Below are 19872 nucleotides of genomic sequence, written 5' to 3' on the forward strand. Positions count from 1 at the left end.
CACTGCCCTTCCAACCTTTTTAGGGAGGAAATCTACTTGGACAGGGGTTGTGGCTGGCACAACCCCACTACCCTTTTGTGAAAGGTCACCATTTTAGAATGGGTGTTTTGTTCAATTCCAGCCCATGCTGAGAGTTCTAAGTCATTCCCCAGTAAGCAGTCTACAGGCAAGGTTGGGGACACTGCCACCCTCTTAGGCCAGTGACACCTCCCCAGCTGAGACATACCTCTGCCATGGGATGACTGTTCTGTTTGCCATCAATGTTAGTTACCTGGTATGAGAAACCAGGCAAAAGTTGCTCAGAGGGAACTAGCCTATGGGCCACCATAGTGATGCTAGCTCCAGTGTCTCTGTAGGCCTCAGCTTTTCTACCATTGATGTAGGGCTCCTGTCTGTACCTACCCAAAGTGTTGGGACAGGCAGTGAAGTTGGCAAACCCCATGCCACCATCACAGACAAGAGTAGCTGCTGTAGGGGAATTGGCTAAGCCAGGGTCCCCCTGTGTTCCCCAAGAAAACCCAACCAAATTTTTGGGGGCACTCCCACCACCTGGGGGATTACTGCTGACAGTAATAGGTGGTGTAACAGGAGTAATTGGAGGAACAGTTTTGTTTTTAGCCTTTGGGCAACTGCTGTCAGTTTTCCAATGCCCAGGAATTTTACATTCATGGCAGTAAGGCTTTTTAACTGTGGTAGAGGAGGGAGCTTGGGACCCACCACCCTGTGTGGAGTTTTGGGGCCCTGAGGAAGATTTCTCTTTTGTTGTATCCCCACCCTTCTCTTGAGGCTTGGTGGTATCTTTCTTTTGGTCACCACCCTGATTTTTAGGCCTAATCCTGGTCCTGACCCATTTATCTGCCCTCTTTCCCAATTCTTGGGGAGAGGTCAAATCTGAATCTGCCAGGTGTTGATGGAGAAGCTGGTTCTGACAATTACTAAGGATCTGCTCCCTCATAATCAAGTTGTACAATCCTGTATAGTCCTGCACCTTGCTGCCAGTTAACCAACCCTCCAAAGCCTTAGTGGCACAATCCACAAAATCAGACCAGTCCTGTGTCTGTGTCTTCTGGGTGTCTCTGAACAACAACCTATATTGCTCAGTGGTTAAGCCAAACCCATCTATCAGAGCACTCTTCAGGACTTTGTAGTTGTTAGCATCCTCAACACTAACTGTGAGGAGCTTGTCTCTACCTTTGTCAGAAAAGGAGCGCCACAAGATAGCTGCCCACTGACTCTGGGGTACCTGCTGTACTTTGCAGGCCCTCTCCAAAGCAGTCATCCACTTGTGGATGTCATCCCCATTCTGATATGGGTAGACTATCTTGCTTAGGTTTCTATGGTCATAAGACCTATCCCTATCTCTAGGAATGTTGCTGCCACCAGTGGGTTCTGACCCACACAATTTTTGCTCTCTGGCCAGAGCAAGCTTCTCTTTGGCAAGGGCAAGTTCTTCCCTTTCAATCCTCAGATTGGCTTCCCTCATTCTGGCCTTATGCTCTCTCCTCTGGGGGGATGTCATCCCTCTGTGGGATGAAGCATTGGAGCTTCTTGAGTGATAGGAGTGGAGAGAGTCCCCTGAGGGAGATCTACCCCTTCTATCTCTCTTTTTAAGATTACTTGGGGGCCTGTAAGGGAAGCTCCCATGCAAGCTTAAGTTAGCCTGACTAAGTCTTCTGACTGGGGTCTTGCTACCTCCCTCTTCCTCTGAGATCTCTTCTGGCTCATCTGTATCAGTTAAGTCAGGGGTCTCTTCTGTGGATGGGAGGCCCTTATCTACAGCTATGGCACCATACTTGGCAGCTCTTTCAGCATCATAGGCCTCCAGAAGCTCCACTAGCTGTCTAAGGGTAGGGTTGGAACCCTGTTTTAATCTCCTGGAGGTACACAGTTGTCTCATCTCCTGGAAAGTGAATGCATCATATCTAGAGGGAATCTCTCTAGGATTCTCCTCTCCTGAGGGAGTATCAGTGTGATCTCCATTCAGGGACATGATTCTAGTGAGGGTGTGGTGTGCACCTACCTACACTAGTTGTATCTACTAAACCTTACTAGTAGTTGTAGTCAGGGTGTGTTAGGCCCTTCAACCTACAACAACTAAGTCCAGTAGGACTTAAGTATTTTTAAACTATGTTATATGTACCTAAACAATATCTGTGTGATCTTTCAATTTAGTATCTCAAGATTACAATGGTATTACAACAGCAAGCTCAGATCCCAACCGCTGCTCACCAATGTGAGAAGTTGGCCTGATATATGATGTCACTAATTCTAGTGTACACCTTGTATCAGTCCAAACAACCCTCATGGTGATTGGTTGTAAAGTCAACCTTATAGACCAGCTATCCTAGTGGTAGCATGGACAAGAGCAGTCTTAGGCTAAACTCTGAATGGCATGTGAAGCCAGCTGTTATACCATGTGTAACCCCTTGAATACCAAATGAAAGGACACCACAACAGATATATATAAAAATAGAATGTATTTATTCTAGTCAAACCCTCAGCACTCTTTATGAGATTCGAGGTAAGTACAACACAGTCTTAATTATGCATACATTAAATCACACAGGTAAGTAATACAGTTAGGCCCTAGGGGCCACGCAAACCATATACTAAATAAGTGGTATAAGGACCACTGTCACGGAAATAGGATAGGCCTAGGCCTATGGAATCGCTGGGGCTACACTACACTAGCAACAGTTAGGAAGTGGGAGGCCCACGGGATTCAGGTGCAGAGTGGAAACACTCACGCGTAATGCGTACAAGTCGATAGAAATAGTACAGTTTAGAATTATTAAGATTTAGGACACTTCTGGAGTAACTAGGAAGTCGAGACTTGAAAACTAGACACTAGGATAGTCAATACCCCAATCAGCACCGGAGTACCCAAGTTACCTAGCCCACGGGCTGCAGGTGCATAGGTGTGAACTTGCGTCGGGTTTCGTCGTTGACTCCTATGGATGCCTGAAGGAAAGATGCTGACAGGCAGTCAGTGAAGAGTGTCCGGTGGATCCCAAGGCCGGGATCAAGAAGGAAGGGTACCTGCAAGCAGAAGGGACATAGTCTGGGTCACTAGCCAGTGACCACGTGGAACCAGGAAGGAACCAGGCGATGTCGGGAGATTGCAGGTGAAGAGGTGAAGCTTGTCGCAGCAGTCACAGGGACCAGGAGGCGTCGAGGATGACCAGGACCAGGAGGTGAGCTGTCCCATGAAGGCTCTTGCTGTCGGCGGCGTCGATGTCGAGTCAGGACCCAACAAGCCTTGGCAAGCGGAACCCACGCAGGATGAAGGACTTGCTTCTGGTGCAGACCAGGAAGGTCTGGGGTGCTTCTCTTTTACAGAGGAGTGGGGGCCAGTCTGGAGGAGCCAAACCAGCAGTGGAAAATTGAAGGTGTGTCGTCGCAAAGGTTGCTAGCCAACGGGCAAGCAACCGGACAGACACGGCAAGCAGGAAAATGCAGAAGGGCCCCACGCAGGACTCGTGGAGTGTGGGGGGCTGATCTTCGGTGCAGATAGTGCTTGGGGTTGGGGCTTCTCAATCCCCGGAGCACAACTCCGAGGGTGCCTCAGAAGCTGCGCTGGAAGATACTCGCCACTTTTCCCAGGTAGCCGGTCCCACGTCTCTCGTCGCCTCCACGAATCTCGGCACGGCTGTGGATGTGGAGCAGAATCGGAGAAGTCTGGAAGTCAAGGCTCTGGTCGGGCTCTGCAGTCGGTCCCTCGTAGAACTTCAGCAAAGCAAAGGGTAAGTCTCTTGATGGTGCCTGTTTGCACAGGGTGGTCACTCCTTGGCCACAAGGGAGATTCTTCAGTCTTCTTCTTTCGTCGAATGTCGAAGGTCAGAGTTTCTGTTCAAGATGCAGGTTCAGGATAATCTACTTTAGCAGGGCTCAGCTACCTACTGATATACTGGGCTAGTGGGCTGGTCTACCTGCAAGGTCCCTCCTATGGGTGGGACCAGGAAGGGGAGTGGTTACACCCCCTTTCCTTTGTCCAGTTTTGCGCCAGAGCTGGGGCTGGAGTGCCCCAGCGCCGGTTTGAACTGGACTATGCATGGGACACCTTGTGTGCCCCAGGCATGTCTCATTCCTTTCAGCCCTCCCTGCCCCAATACACTAAAGTCTGTCTGGGGAGGTGCTAGCACCTCCCCAAGCAGGAAACCTATTGTCCAGGCCTCCCTGGCTGGGAGGACTCCCAGCTGCAGGAGGTCAGACTCGTGTCTGTGGCAGCAGCATCCATTTTGTGATGCTGAGGCTTTGGTGAGAGTTAAACAGCAAAGTAGGATTTTAACATGTCTCTCCCTCTAGAAGGGAAGAATAATATCCTCATCACCAGAAATGGTAATGGTGTATTATTCCAAAGTGTTAGACACCTTACACGACATGTTTTGATAAAGCCAAACCATAGTTACCATAACCGTTTAAGATTATAAGGTACTTTAAGAGTATATGGTAGGCTATATCATAGAACAGCTATAAGGACATGGTTCCGAAAGCTGCAGACAGGCTCAGCTCATGCTAGAGCACCATCTCACATGTTACCAAGCACTCTGCCTCCAGGATTGTTAAGGCCTGCCATAGGAGTGGCTGATAGGTACACATGTGTCTATATATAAGGTAGGTATAAGAATACTACACCTAAGCAAGGGGTGATTACACGACCTTGCCCCAGCTGAGTGATCAACCAGTTGTGTCATAATGGAAGGCCAGGCCAGGGGTGGCATAATACATGCTGCAGCCCCTGGTAGGCCTAGGGTACACCTATGCCCTGGGTACCTAGGGTACACTGTACAGGGTCCAATAAGGTGATCCTTACCATTTGGGCATGTACCTAGGGTACATGGAGTCCATTTTAAAGAGAGAGCAGACAGCCTGAGACCCTGAATAGCAGGTTCTCAGGCCAACTAAGTCGAAAAACCAGCTAGACACTAGGCAAAAAGTTGGGGGTAACCATAGTCAGATGTTCACCTTCCTACACCATCGACAGCGCTTTGCGCTGCAACGCCAATATCGCTCTTGTTTTTTGTGAGTAGAAGAGTTGGCCAAGCAGGACAATTCAAAAGGTATCCTTTGCAGGACACTTGAATACATATGTACTATACTATGTTTGAGCAGCTAGCTAGCTGACATGAATATAAAGGAGCCCTTGTGGATTTCCGTAAATCAGATTAGATTCTCTTGAAGAGGCCCTTTCTCTTCTGAGCCCTGCTTAACACATGTATACAGGATGAGCCCTGTATTCATGTCCTCAATGTTTGAGACAAAAAAATACTCATTGATTTCTGAACAATGAGAGTAAAAGTGTTAAGGTAACATGTCGTTCCTGATTATATTTCGCATGCTTTACATAATCCTGCATTCCCTATGAGTGTTTGCATTTTCACATCTGAGTCACATCCAGGTGTTTATAATGGGACAGAATTGGGTTGCAGCTGAAGTGGGACAGAAGGGTGTTCGGGGGGATAGGATGTGGCACTATGGCCAGAGCTACAGAATTTGGAACTGGGAAACCTGATTCAGCCTTCATGACTAGTCCATCAGACCACTCTCCTGAGGGAGCACATTCCCCTACTAGACCTTAGGAGGCCCTACTAGAACTTAGAAGCCCTGGTCTCTTAGCACCAGCAGGTGGACCTTACCGGTGGCCAGTGTTGGTTAACCTTAAAGCCCTGTCCACCACAATCCATACTGAAGATCACCTCCAGTCTTGCGGGCAGGCCTACAAAGTAGCACACCGTAGAGCAGCAGTGACTTTGCCACTAAGCTCACAGGACCCTTGAGGCCAGTCCGCCTCACCCATTTGTGCCTCCATTTGCCTTGTTCCAGCAGTACTAATGCAACTCACCAGGGATTGGCAATGCAGGATTTGCATGGATTGCATGCACACCAGACTAAGGGGAATGTTTGCAATGGTCTTGCATCATGCTTGCACTTTGCAACATGGTACATGCACAATGCAAAGTTCCAGCTGGGTGACCTATCCAGAAGGCTGCTGCGGCGTGCTTTGACCATATATGAGGTGGATCGTTCAATACAGATGCAGATTTTAGTGCTTGAATCAATGGCTGGTTCACCTGGGCCCTTTGCTACAACCGCATTAAATGCTGCTGAACGGATGCAGTTTGCTGGTGTAGGACTGCAACAGAACAAAGGCTGTGTTAGCATCAAAAGGGCACAGTTCTTTAGGAGCTTAGCAAATAACCTGCGAAAAAGAATGACAATGACTAATGCATCAAATGTTTCTAGATGCACAACCACAAACAATAACGAAATGGAATACAAAGAGTTGGTACATAGAATTACAACCAGTTTATTGGTCAGATCCAGTAGACATCTTATATGGTGAGGCAGAATTTCTAAACCGTTGTAGCAGGTTGCAGGTATTTGTACAGTACATCCTTGGTTTCAGAGAGTACAAACAAAATAAAAATTGCATCCCTGGAAGCCTGAAACCATTAGTGCACATTATAGACACCTTTTGCATCTCCACTGCTGAATGTGAACGGGGCTTTAGTGTAATGAATGAGGTGCTCACACCACTGCGGAACAGAATATTAATCAATCGTCTGTCTTCTATAATGTTCAGAAAAATCGTGGGGTCTCCTGTCATAGAATTTAAACCTGAATTTTATGTTCAGAAATGGTTAGAAAAAGGGAGGAGAAGCGCCAATGAAAGAAACTGCATGGCTCGGTCACAAATGTCTTATGATTCCACTTATAAGCGTATTTGGAACATTCTGTGATTGGAAACATGTCCCAGATTGTAAATGTATTAAATGTAAACAACTTATATATTAAACCTCAAATAAACTTGTTTATCCATTGTTTGAATTAAATAACATTATAAGCTGTAACTGGTCAGTGCAATGCCAAACGTACTAAAAATTGATATGTTTTGCTATTTCTAGCCACACCTTAGACTCCGCCCACTGAACCAATCTTCGGTTTATTCCCGCCCTCTCATTCTCCGCCCACAGTTCCCCTACTTTTTTTTCCCCAATTCGACCACTGGTCAAAACAATACCTGGTAGTTACAGCCTGACAAATATCAAAATTAATGCTAAGGAGTGCCATATTGATAGCAAAAAATATGCAAGTATGTGCTTCTCATCTCATTTATTTTGTTGGGGGCGGTGAGACTAATGTGCACATATCCTTAGGGCTAAAAACACATATGACCAAAATCTAGGATGCGTGACCATTCTGAGGTTGTTTCCAAGAATTAAACTGTTTGGTCTTGAGCATGCCAGTACAGCATTTGTTGGTAAGAATTGTTTCCACCAATACCCAGTCAACGTGACAAATGAAAAGTATTACTATTTTACACAGCATTGTTCTCATGGGGCTGTTTTGGAAGATAGGGCATTTTCCGAAAATGCCTAATGGGACAAATCAATCAATCAATCAATCAAAGACATTTCTAGAGCGCGCTACATACCCGTAGGGTCTCAAGGCGCTGGGGGGGGGGGTGCCGCTACTGCTCGAACAGCCAGGTCTTCAGCTTCTTCCTGAAGGAGAGGTGGTCGTGGGTCAGGCGCAGGTCGGTCGGGAGGGAGTTCCAGGTCTTGGCGGCCAGGTAGGAGAAGGACCTTCCTCCTGTAGTCGCTCTTCGGATGCGGGGGACGGCGGCGAGGGCGTGGCTGGCGGATCGGAGGTGGCGTTTGGGAGCGTAGAAGTTGACTCGGCTGTTGAGGTAGCTCGGGCCTTGGTCGTGTAGGGCTTTGTGAGCGTGGGTGAGGAGGCGGAAGGTGACTCTCTTGCTGACGGGGAGCCAGTGGAGGTCTCTCAGATGTCCGGAGATGTGGCTGGTTCGTGGGATGTCGAGGATGAGTCTGGCTGAGGCGTTTTGGATCCGCTGGAGTCTCTTCTGGAGCTTGGCGGTGGTGCCGGCGTAGAGGGCGTTGCCGTAGTCCAGTCGGCTGGTGACGAGGGCCTGGGTGACGGTCTTCCTGGTCTCTGTGGGGATCCACCAGAAGATCTTCCGTAGCATGCGTAGGATGTTGAAGCATGACGAGGAGACGGCGTTGACTTGCCTGGTCATGGAGAGGGAGGAGTCCAGGATGAAGCCCAGGTTGCGTGCATGGTCTGTCGGTTTGGGTGCGGTGCCCAGGGCGGGAGGCCACCAGGAGTCGTCCCAGGCGGAGGGTGAGGAGCCCAGGATGAGGACCTCCGTCTTGTCTGAGTTCAGCTTCAGGCGGCTGGTCGTCATCCACTCGGCTACCTCTTTCATCCCTTCTTGTAGGTTGGCTTTGGCGGCGGCGGGGTCGTTGGTCAGGGAGAGGATCAGCTGGGTGTCGTCGGCGTAGGAGATTATGCTGAGGTTGTGTTTGCGTACGATGGCCGCGAGGGGGCTCATGTAGACGTTGAAGAGGGTGGGGCTCAGAGACGATCCTTGGGGGACGCCGCAGATGACTTCGGAGGCCTCTGACTTGTATGGTGGTAGGCGGACTCTCTGTGTTCTACCGCCGAGGAAGGAGATGATCCATTCTAGCGCCTTGTCCTGGATTCCGACGTTGCTGAGGCGCCGTACTAGGGTGCGGTGGCAGACCGTGTCGAAAGCCGCGGAGAGGTCTAGGAGGATGAGGGCCGCTGTTTCTCCATTGTCCATCAGGGCTCGGATGTCATCGGTGGCGGCGATGAGGGCGGTCTCGGTGCTGTGATTGGCTCGGAAGCCGGACTGAGAGGGGTCGAGGGATCCGTTTGTCTCGAGGAAGGCGGCCATCTGCTTGTTGACGGTCTTCTCGATGACTTTGGCTGGAAACGGGAGAAGCGAGATGGGGCGGTAATTCTTGAGGTCGGTGGGGTCCGCTGTTGGTTTCTTGAGTAGGGCGCTGAGTTCGGCGTGCTTCCAGCTCTCCGGGAAGGTGGCGGTGTAGAAGGATGTGTTGATGATGTCTCGCAGGTGGGGTGCGATGACAGCGTCGGCCTTGTTGAAGACGTGGTGAGGGCAGGGGTCAGTCGGAGATCCGGAGTGGATCGAGTTCATCGTGCGGATGGTGTCTTCGGTACTGATCGGGGTCCAGGCGTGGAGGGTGGTGGTGGGGGGTGGTTGTTCGGTCATGCTGTGCGTTGGTTGGTTGTCGAAGCTGCTGTGTATGTCTGTGATCTTGTTGTGGAAGTATGAGGCGAGGGAGTTGCAGAGGTCTTGCGATGGGGTGATGTCGTTGTTTCCTGCGCTGGGGTTGGAAAGCTCTTTCACGATGTTGAAGAGTTCCTTGCAGTTGTGTGCGTTGTTGTCCAGCCGGTCCTTGAATGCTGTTTTCTTGGCGGCGCGGATCAGCTGGTGGTGCTTCCGGGTAGCAAGCTTGAAGGAGGTCCTGTTGTCCGGTGTCGGTTCCGCTTTCCAGACTTTCTCGAGGGCTCGGCAGTTCTTCTTGGAGCTCTTGAGTTCGTCGGTGAACCATGGGGCCTTCTTGCTGCCGGGTCTGCTGGGCGGGGTCCTCAGCGGGGCGAGTTCGTCCGCGCAGTTGCTGATCCACTTCGTGAGGTTGTCGGCGGCCTGGCTGGGGTTCGCTGAGCTGGCAGGAGGGTGCTGGCTCAGGGAGGTGGCGAGCTGGTCTGCTGTGATCTTGTTCCAGCTTCTGCGGGCGGCCTGTTGTTGGTGATGGTGGGTCGGCGTTCTCTTGAAGGTGAAGTGGACGCAGCTGTGGTCCGTCCAGTGAAGCTCTGTGGCGTGGCTGAAGTCGATGTCTGGGCTGGATGAGAAGACGGCGTCGAGAGTGTGTCCGGCAAGGTGGGTGGGGGTGGACACCAGTTGCTTGAGTCCCAGGTTGGCGAGGTTGTCGAGCAGGGTGCTGGTGTCGCGGTCGTTGTTGTTCTCCAGGTGGAAGTTGAGGTCTCCCAGGAGGATGTAGTCAGCGGAGGGGAGGGCAAGCGGGCTGACGAAGTCGGCGATGTCCTCGCTGAATTGGGTGCGTGGTCCAGGGGGTCGGTAGATCACGGTGCCTCTGAGGGTGGTGGTCGGGTTGGTGTGGATCTGGAAGTGCAGGTGTTCGGCGCTGGTCAGGGTGTTGTCGGTGCTGGTCGTGAGACGGATGGTGTTCTTGTGGATGATGGCGATGCCTCCTCCCATCTGGTTGGTGTTTCGGTCCCTCCGGACGATCTTGTAGCCCTCTGGGATGGCGATGGCGATGTCGGGAGCTGAAGAGGCGTTCATCCAGGTCTCCGTGAGGAAGGCAACGTCAGGGGCTGTGGCGTCGAGGAGGTTCCAGAGTTCGATGGCGTGTCTGTGGACGGAGCGGGTGTTGAGCAGGATGCACTTGAGGTGGGTACTGCTGGTGTTCGGCTTGGTGGGTGCGGGGCAGGATCGGATGCATGAGAACTTGCAGGCGTGGCAGCTGAAAGGTCCGTTGGTACGTCCAGGAGTGGCTTGATGGCATTCTGGGTGTCGGCCGGTGTTGAGAGCGCTGAGGGTGGCGGCTGAGTACGTCAGACGTGTAGGACGGGGTCTTCGAGGTCCAGGGGTCCTGGCACTGGGCGCGGTCCTGGCGCGGACGGGTGTAGACGGGCTTACCTTTGGCGCACCTTCGGCGCGCAATCGGCGCGCCCGCTGCGCGTTCGCACGGTCGCCATTTAAGGCGAAGTGCGCGGGTGGGCGGGGCAGCTGGGAGGCGGGAGCAGAAGGGAAAGGGGGCGTGGTCAGCGGTGGTGGCGGGAAGCGGGGAGCGGGGAGGGAAGGCGGAGGGCGGCGAGGTAGGCGGGCAGACAGGAAGGAGAACGATAAAAACGGGCAAAAGTGACTAAAACAGCAGGCACAAATGCTCAAACAAGACACTGACACAGGAAGTCAAATACAGTGAAAACAAGCACAAATGTTGTACAGAGGCAAAGCACAAAACAGACGGCAGCGGCGTCAGCCGGCCACGAAGCAAAGGAACAAGCACAAATGATTTACAAAACGAGACAGACTGCAGCGGCGTCAGCCGGCAACGAGGCAACGGAACAAGCACAAATGATTTACAAAACAAGACAGACTGCAGCGGCGTCAGCCGGCAATGAGGCGGGCAGCGAGGCAGAGGGCAAAGCGGAGTGGCACACGCAGCAGCTGGTGGCCGTGCGGCGCGGGGGTGTCCCACAAGTAAACTCATCTGTGTGTAGTCCAACAGCCACAGGGTCGCAGTGGCCTGCACAAGTCTATAATCTGACTGACAGTAAGAAAATGAGTAAAACCAAGTTGGGTAAAAACAATATGTGGTATTTTATGGCCACATTAAATTAAAGATTAATTCGAAGATTTGCCATGTTAAAAAAACATACACAGATAAAAATGTAAGCCGTGATGCCCATTCTGACTTTGCTCGAAGTAATCAAACTCTGTTTCTTTTTGTTTGGTTTCAAAAAAGAATTCCAGTACACTTTCATCGATGGTATGGTTTTCTTTTCATCATTGCTGGGGTAATATGTGCAAATTAAAAAAATTACTTATTTGATAGCGTATTGTCCTCAGAGAGCAATGGGGGTATTTTTCAAGAAGGTCTAGGGAGCCAAAGTTATCCCCATTCTCAGTGGGAATCCATGGCATGACTGTAGGAGCATCTGTAATCTCCAAGAAATGTGGACATCTTTCAACCCATGACCTCAATATGCCACAACCATACTGTATGACTTGAAGTTCATAACAATCTGTGTGCTTGATTCTTAGGGAGATTCTGGTGGACCTCTTCACTGTGTTGTCAATGGGGCTAGCTACATCCATGGAGTTACCAGCTTTGTGTCCTCCAGTGGATGCAACGTAAAGAACAAGCCAACTGTGTTCACCAGGGTGTCCGCCTACATATCTTGGATAAACAACGTAAGTTTGATGCAGAAGACTCATGTTGATTAGCTCACTGTGGCATCAAAGAAATAGTCCTGATCATAAATGAAGGGAGATGAGGGCTAGTGGCTAGGTTGGGGACTGTAGAACAAGGAAACCAAAAATCTTGATTATAATCCTGGAGGCAGCATTTGACCAACTTGTGTTATCCTGGGCAAATCAAAGAATGTACTGGCACATCTTTTCCATTACCTTTATTCCAGTGTATATAGCTAACCATTAGGTTGGATGTTATGACTTGAAGGGAAAAAAAATGGGTTAAAAAGAAACAAACTGTGGGATATAAAAGGGTTCTTAATATAAAAAAACAAAAATTACAGAGAGAAAATGTTTTTGCTGGCAAATATTGTTTTACTCAAAGTATCTGAAAATAATAATAGGACTCACAGCTTCTTCTAGAATAATTTTTGTTTGACTAGTCACACATTCATAAATTAGAATTACATTTAAAAAAAAAAAAAATCGAACCTGAATTACCTTAATTTTGTTATTATGCTTGGTATACATTAGGTCCTGATTCTTGGAGATTTTTGGAATCCTAACATCTGATCTTTTGTTTTGGCAAATGCCATTTACTATGTTTGCACTTATCCTTATAGCTTTTCGGGTAGCATGTACAGAATGCTGCACAGTGCCAGGCTGTGTAACAGTGTAAGGAGGGAAGTAAGGTTAGATTAGTTCAGCAGAGAAACACAACAGATCTTAATGGCATGTACGTAGGCAGGTCGGTTGCAAGCAGGCTGCCATCTTGTCAATAAACACTGGAGCAGTCGGGCTTCACTGGGGCAGTTACTGAGTGCTTCAGGACAACGTGTATGATGCCCTTGCATCTATGTGCAACACAGTTATAATTTGCTGATAAATGCCCTTCTTTTCTTGTAGGTTATGAGGACAAACTAAATGCAATCAAAGTCTGTGACTGTTGAGTGACTTCTCTGGATACTTGAGTCTGGCTGATCGGATGTTCCAACATGTATGGATCACTGTGTACTAGTGAGAGATGTGTATAGCTCTCAGTAATGATTATAATAAAGTGACAGACTCAGATGAATGTCTTCTCTCATTCCTTGTCCAGCTGCTCTTGGTGCTATTAATTGGTCGCTATGCAGTAAACCCATAAAACATCTAACAAGATACCTTTTAAGTATAGTCAAACTCAAAAGGTATCTCATTTTCTTCAATTACCAACATAAATTGGCTTACCAGATGGATACGGAAACTAAAATTAGGATACTTACAAAACGATATGACATCTAGCAGAGTACCAAAAAAGACTGATGCAGTCTGTTTATATTGTGTCTCATTTCTCTTCCACTACAGAAATACATTTCATCAGTCTGCTGATATCCCCTCTAGGTAGATCCATAGGCAGTGGTTAATTTGTAAAAAAATAAGTGCCAACCATTTTCTGTTAGTGCCGCCTAAAACAGAACCAACTACTAACCATGAAAGTGCAGAAAGGATGTGGCATAATGGCCAGAGGTGCTGGCTTCAGAGCTAGGGTACGAGTCTTGGCGTCGGCTCAACATCCTGTGATTCTTGGCAAATCGAAATCCCCCCGTACCTCCCCATAAATAAATGTGTCCTTAACTGGTGCTCATGAAACGTGCCGGTGCTGAGCACTAGAAGCCACCAGCTCAAATTAAGCACTGTCCATGGGGCTGCATTATGGATAGAGTGCACTCTCTGACTCTACTCTGTGGTGCACATGCTGGCCACAGAGCGTGACAGTGCACCGTATCACAGTAAATGCACGGTTCCCATTGCAGGTGCAAACCCATCATTGCACTGGGGCCAGCTCCTTAGTCTAAGACGAAGTGGCTGCTTAAAGCTGCTGGTCCGAATTTCACTGATCAGGATGCTGCAACAGATGTGCCTTTCAGAGGGGGCAGAAATCTCTTAAAAGATTTCCATACCCCACTGAACTGCAGTAAAGCATGTACAGCATTCTGAAGCATAAAAAATGGATCTTGTTTTAAGCGTCAGGTTGGAATCCATAAAACTTCAGCACTTAGCATTGTAATATTCCATTAAATGTGTTAAGTTCTGGGGCCGTGACTATGTCACAATGCGGGATGGCCGCGTTGTAGAAGACCTCTGCTAACACTTAGATTTTCCCCATAAATCCACTATGCTAATCTGACTCCTGTGTGGTGGGGGTGCATTGGAAGTCTTCAGAAACTCGCAGCTGCAACATCCGGCTTCGGCGGCACCCACGGATTGCAGCCACAGCCGCGTTGACATTGAGCCTGGGAGAAGACTACAGGCGGGACCTGCCGTGGTGAAGGAGGGGGCGTGGCAGCGTCCCGACACCCGCGTTTGTCCAACACAAGGCCGTGGTTAATGGCCTGTGCCGGCATACGGCCTCGCCGTCAACAGAACTGCAAATTTTCTCCCGCATCCTGAAGATGACTCTTTAACTTACATCAGGGTTGAAACGCCATTGAACGCAACATAGACACATTGAATGTAGATAAATACATAGTGAAAAATATGAACTGTATGGATATTAACAATAGAACACTATGGGCCATATGTATGTAATTTCTATTTACCGATTCCTAAATACCGAATTTTACCGATTCAGTATTTAAGAATCGGTAAATAGAATGTAGGTAAACAATCGGTAAATTTTACCGATTCGGTAATATTCATTATTACCGATTCGGTATTTACCGAATCGGTAATAAGGAATACCTTCCGATTCATTCCTATTGGCCTGGAGGCCCATAGGAATGAATGGGAAGCCATTCACTATTACCGATTCGGTAAATACCGAATCGGTAATAGGGGGAGCATATTCAAGGGTGGCAGGGTGTCACATTGACACCCTGTTGCACCCCTGAATCGTGCATGTGTGCACATGTGGCGCACATACATGCCCTAAGGGCATGTATGTCTGCCACATGGCACTTTTAAAAAAAGCACAAAATTGCTTTTTAAAAGGTATTTGGTATTTACCACCAACTTGTAGTTGGTGGTAAATAACGAATCCTTAAACCAAAAATGCACTCACTTGAGTGCTCCCTACATAGGATTTAAGTATTCGGTAATTTTCCGATTCCTTAAATTAAGGAATTGGTATTTTACCGATTCCTTAAAATAACGAATCGGTAAATTACCGAATCCTTAAATCCAGCCTCCTACATCGCAAAGGGCTACATACCGGTCGATAACGGGAAATTTACCGATTTTCGTCCGTTACCGACCGGTATTAGCCCACCTACATATGGCTCTTAGTGATTTTGTTTTTGCCGAGTCTGTCACTGTGTTCTCCATGTTGAGCTCTTTTTTTCATTATTAGCACCATGTAATCACTCCCCACACTGAATACTGTAGTTGAGCATGATTATTGTGTAATTTTTTCTTTGTTCTCTGTTTGAGTTTCACATAAGTATGTTTTTGTTCAATTCCAATTCTAAAATGGTCATTATTTCTTTTTCATTTACTGATTGTTGAAGTATTGAATATATCAGAATTGGACAGACTTTTTCAAGGAGATATCTGTTGTGGGCATTGTTGATGTACACATTCGATTTTCAGGATGAACACTACAGGCCTGATTACAAGTGAAAGTACTATTTATCGCACCTCGTAAATAATATATATGGATATACTGAAAATAGATTCTATATTTAAATATGGACTGAAAAACAAATATTTTGCAAAGAAATAGATTAAAAAATAAAGACTACCAAAATCTTGACCGTAATAAATATCTCAATAGAAACATGTTCATCTTTATTCAACTCCTAAATAAATCCAACCTCAATTGCTACAGATTTTATTTAGGACTGGGTCAATTTACTGTTCCTATTCCTGGTCATATTTCTTTAGCCCTTTCGCTGCTAGTCCTCCCCCGTGCTAAGCTTTCTTTTGGCTATTTGGGGTAGTTTGCACTTCGGCCCCTGTAACGTTTTGACCACATAAGGTATCCATGGAGTGGATGAAAGAGTGGTCGAGGAAGCTAGGAAGAGTATTGATTCAGGAGGCACAGCTGCTATCATACTCCTGGACCTAAGTGCGGCCTTTGACATGGTGAACCACCAGATCCTGATTCACCGTCTAATGAAATTAGGCGTATCCAGCAAGGTACTATCGTGGCTCAAATCCTTTTTGGAGGACAGGTGTTTTCATGTGTTCTCAGGTGACGCTCTGTCTAAATCAGTCCCCCTCAAATGTGGAGTCCCACAGGGCTCGTCTCTGAGCCCTACCCTTTTTAACATTTATATGCACCCACTGGCAGAGACGCTCGCCCCCTTTGGAATCCATATAGTTACATATGCCGACGACACCCAGTTGGTGGTAGCTCTGACTCAGGCCAACCATACTTCCCTGAATATCCACCACTGTCTGGAGGAAGTCACCAACTGGATGAGTCTTTCCAAATTAAAACTTAATGGCGATAAGACTGAACTCAGGCTACTTGGTAGCCAGCTCACCTTTAAAGACAACACCATGTGGCCAGCCTGTATGGGCCCAGCACTCACACCGAAAAAAGAAATAAAATGTCTGGGTGTTTGGCTGGACCAAGATCTTTCTTTCAAAGTCCAAGCCAGAAAAACTACTGCACTCTGCTTCGGCCTACTTAGAATGATTCGCGAAATTCTGCCACTGCTACCAGAGCAAGCCAAAAGAATTCTGGTCCAAGCACTTATCCTAATAAGGATAGATTATAGCAATGCCCTGTACCTGGGCACCCACCTTTATGTAATTTCAAAACTGCAGATCGTGCAGAATTTTGCTGCAAGGCTGCTAACGGGAAACCAGAAACTAATTGTGATGTCTCTTCTCCTGTTCCATGAGTTCTGGGTTTATAGAACATAGAACCTAGAACTCCGCTTGTACTTGAAAGTCAGTTACCCTTATGGAGCTGATGGATGGGGTGTTAATAAAAAACCTCTGCAATAACCTAAATACGTGTTCCTGTGGTTCTATCTTGAATATTACACTAAGCTCCGCTAAACCGGCACTTCACGCGCTCAATTGGTCACCAGTACAAGAAAGAATCCACTTCAAGGCCTTGTGCGTCATCCATAAGTCTCTAGGGGGTAATGCGCCTCCTATTATCTAATCCTTGATTCGTCCTTACAAGGCCCCTAGAAGCCTCCGCTCGGATGAGATGCACCTCGCAGTGGTACCAAGGATAAGGAAGACCAGAAGTGGAGGTCGTCACTTTGCCTGTAACGCCTCCAAGCTGTGGAACAGCCTTCCGTAGCAGCAGCGGAAACAAACCAATCATCTCGTTTTTCGTAAACAACTCAAAACCTGGCTCTTTCCTTAAAAGGCAGTTCCGATCCTAGTGATCATACAGCACTGGGATGCTTCCAGGTAGCCATGCGCTATATAAAAATCCCTTCTATTCTATTCTATTCTATTCTATTCTATCCATGCCAAATTTGAGTCCTTTTCTTCCAACATCATGAGTATTCTAAAGGTACTCAGGGTTTGTGGATTCCCCTGGAGGGGACCCAGAAATCAGCCAAAATACAGCCAAATTCATTTTTTGGGGGGGGGGGGTGAAAGTGCTGGAAATGAAAGCGTCTGGTTTATTCCCTGCAAATGGCATCAACAAAGGGTTTGTGGGGCTGAAATCACAATTTTCCCAGCTTTCAGGTACTGACAGACCTTTGTCAGAAAACTAACATTTTGTAAACAGTTTTGGCATTTTACTGGGACATAGTCTATTTTTGCTATTTTTTGTGCTTTAAACCGTCTTCCAGTTAATGGTAGAATTGGGTATGAAAGCAATAATGGATCCTGGAAAGCTATACATTTTAGAAAAGTAGACAAAAATCTGAATTCACAAATGAGTCATTTGTGTAGATCCTTCAAGGTTTCTTTATAGAAACTAACAGTTAAAAATAGGAAAAATTGAAAATGAGTTGAAGAAGACAGCCATTTTGCCAACGTTTTCACCTGTAACGTCTGCTAATTATGACAGATATTTGAAAGCAATATACCGTTACATCTGCTGGACCTTTCTGGTTGTGGGATATATAGAACTTGTAGGTTCACCAGGAACTGGACGAACCCAGAGCCAATAAATGAGCCGCTTCTTGCAATGGTTTTTTATTATGTACCGGGTATATAGCAATTAATTTGGGAAAATATGTCTATTGAAAAATAAGGATGAAAGACACCTATGTATTTCTGAAATTGGAGCAAAATATAGAGTTTAGAAACATTAGCTATTTCCGAAATTGTGAGTTCCCATACTAGCATGAGAATTATAAGAAATTTTTTGAAGAGACTTCATTTTTACACTTCGTCTTTCATTTGGAAGGCAGAAATGCATCAAAAGTCAATAGGTAATAATAATTGCTATACAATTCTGTATTACTCTACGTCTCCCAATAACAAGCATTTGCAATGCAATACTTGGTCGGTTACCCACCCGACCCATCTTGAAACACGGACCGTGGAGTATAACACATGCGCAAATCGTAGGCCTGAGCGAAACCCTGTGGCGCAATGAAGGTGAGGGCCGGCGTGCGTGGGCTAAGATGGGATCCCGCCGCACTGTCAGCAGTGGGCGCACCACCGGCCCGTCTCGCCCGCTCCGTTGGGGAGGTGGAGCATGAGTGTGCATGACAGGACCCAAAAGATGGTGAATTATACCTGGGTAGGGAGAAGCCAGAGGAAACTCTGGTAGAGGTCCGTAGCGGTCCTGACGTGCAAATCCGACGTCCGACCTGGGTATGGGGTGAAAGACTAATTGAACCATCTAGTAGCTGGTTTCCTCCGATGTTTCCCTCAGGATAGCTGGCCCCTGAAGCCCCCAGTTTTATCTGGTAAAGCGAATGATTAGAGGTCTTGGGGCCGAAACGATCTCAACCTATTCTCAAACTTTAAATGGGTAAGAAGCCTGGCTAGCTGGCGTAGAGCCGGGCATGGAATGCGAGTGCCTAGTGGGCCCCTTTTGGTAAGCAAAACTGGCGCTGTGCGATGAACTGAATGCCGGATTAAGGCGCCCAATACCGATGCTCATAATACCCCAGAAAAGGTGTTGGTTGATATAGACAGCAGGACAGCGGGGATTCTGGGCACGAGCCGTGTTATGAAAAACCTAAACTCAGTAACAAAAGAACCTCTGCCATGTGATTATAAATAACACACATCCTGTATTTAGAGTTAAAATACGTTTTCTTATCAGTTGCCTCATTGTAATCATTACCTTGTTTTATGGCTTGACACCTTTGTGTAAAAGAATGCAGTCAAAAAATTAAACAGAACTGATGTACACATATAGATAGGTTTCCTTGGAGTTACCAATGCTTGTTTCTAGGATTTAGGCATTTGGGAATCGAACTAAAGAAGCAGCTGTTGTGGCACGCATCAGGACACATTCCGCGCATGTGTTAACCGCCTTTGCAGCTACACACGCGATGTAAATGAACATCAGCCTCATGCATCAGGACACATGTAAACTGTCTCTGCAGTCACACGCGCTGCAGCTGTTTAAACCACACCCACCTTGCCCTGATGCTTCGCTTCACGAAAAGCAGCACTCACCCAACTCCGGTTCAACTCGGCTCCGCACCTCTTCTGGATTCCTCATCTTGCTCCTCGTCCTTCCCCAGCGTCCCCGGCTTCGTCGGAGGTGTCCCAGTCCAGGGCATCCGCCAAGATCCTCTTCCGCTTCCTGCTATATTTCCTTTCCGGTATTCTACAGAAAAGAGAAAGGACAAGAGAATCAACAATGGTTGCTAAGCAACCCCTCAAAAGACACAGTAAAACAGTTTTGGCTTTCCTGAAGAAGGTAAGAGCTCTTATGTTATATTTAACTAAAGACTTCCTTGGGAAACAAATTTCTATACCTCTCCACAGTTAATTAACAAGCAAAAAGACATTGAATTAAAGAGATTTTGAATCATTTGAAAGTGGTGCAGATCAGAACTTCCGAATCCCCTCTACTTCCACAGACGGAATGATTTCACAGTCACACGCACACACACACATCATACGCTGGTGGGGCCCATAACACCAACATTCATTCTACCACTCTATCCGTGCCTTGAAAAGGGGAAACCATCTGTTTCTAACTAATCTGCATTACT

The 19872-nt window shown here is 47.4% G+C and overlaps 1 protein-coding gene across 2 annotated transcripts in view; it reads left to right on the forward strand.

The window, feature by feature from the left end:
* The window catches only part of LOC146783308 (chymotrypsin-like elastase family member 1), a 28678-nt gene extending 15819 nt beyond the window's left edge, over positions 1 to 12859 (forward strand). For both annotated transcript variants that reach the window (XM_085633560.1, XM_085633559.1), the window contains 2 exons: positions 11639 to 11788; positions 12695 to 12859. In XM_085633560.1, coding sequence (XP_085489686.1) covers positions 11639 to 11788; positions 12695 to 12712 — 168 coding nt within the window. In that variant the 3' untranslated portion in view covers positions 12713 to 12859. The remainder of the gene's footprint in view (positions 1 to 11638; positions 11789 to 12694) is intronic.
* Positions 12860 to 19872: the final 7013 nt, after the last annotated feature.

The sequence above is a fragment of the Triturus cristatus genome, chromosome 11, assembly GCF_964204655.1.
Source record: "Triturus cristatus chromosome 11, aTriCri1.1, whole genome shotgun sequence".
Taxonomy (NCBI): domain Eukaryota; kingdom Metazoa; phylum Chordata; class Amphibia; order Caudata; family Salamandridae; genus Triturus; species Triturus cristatus.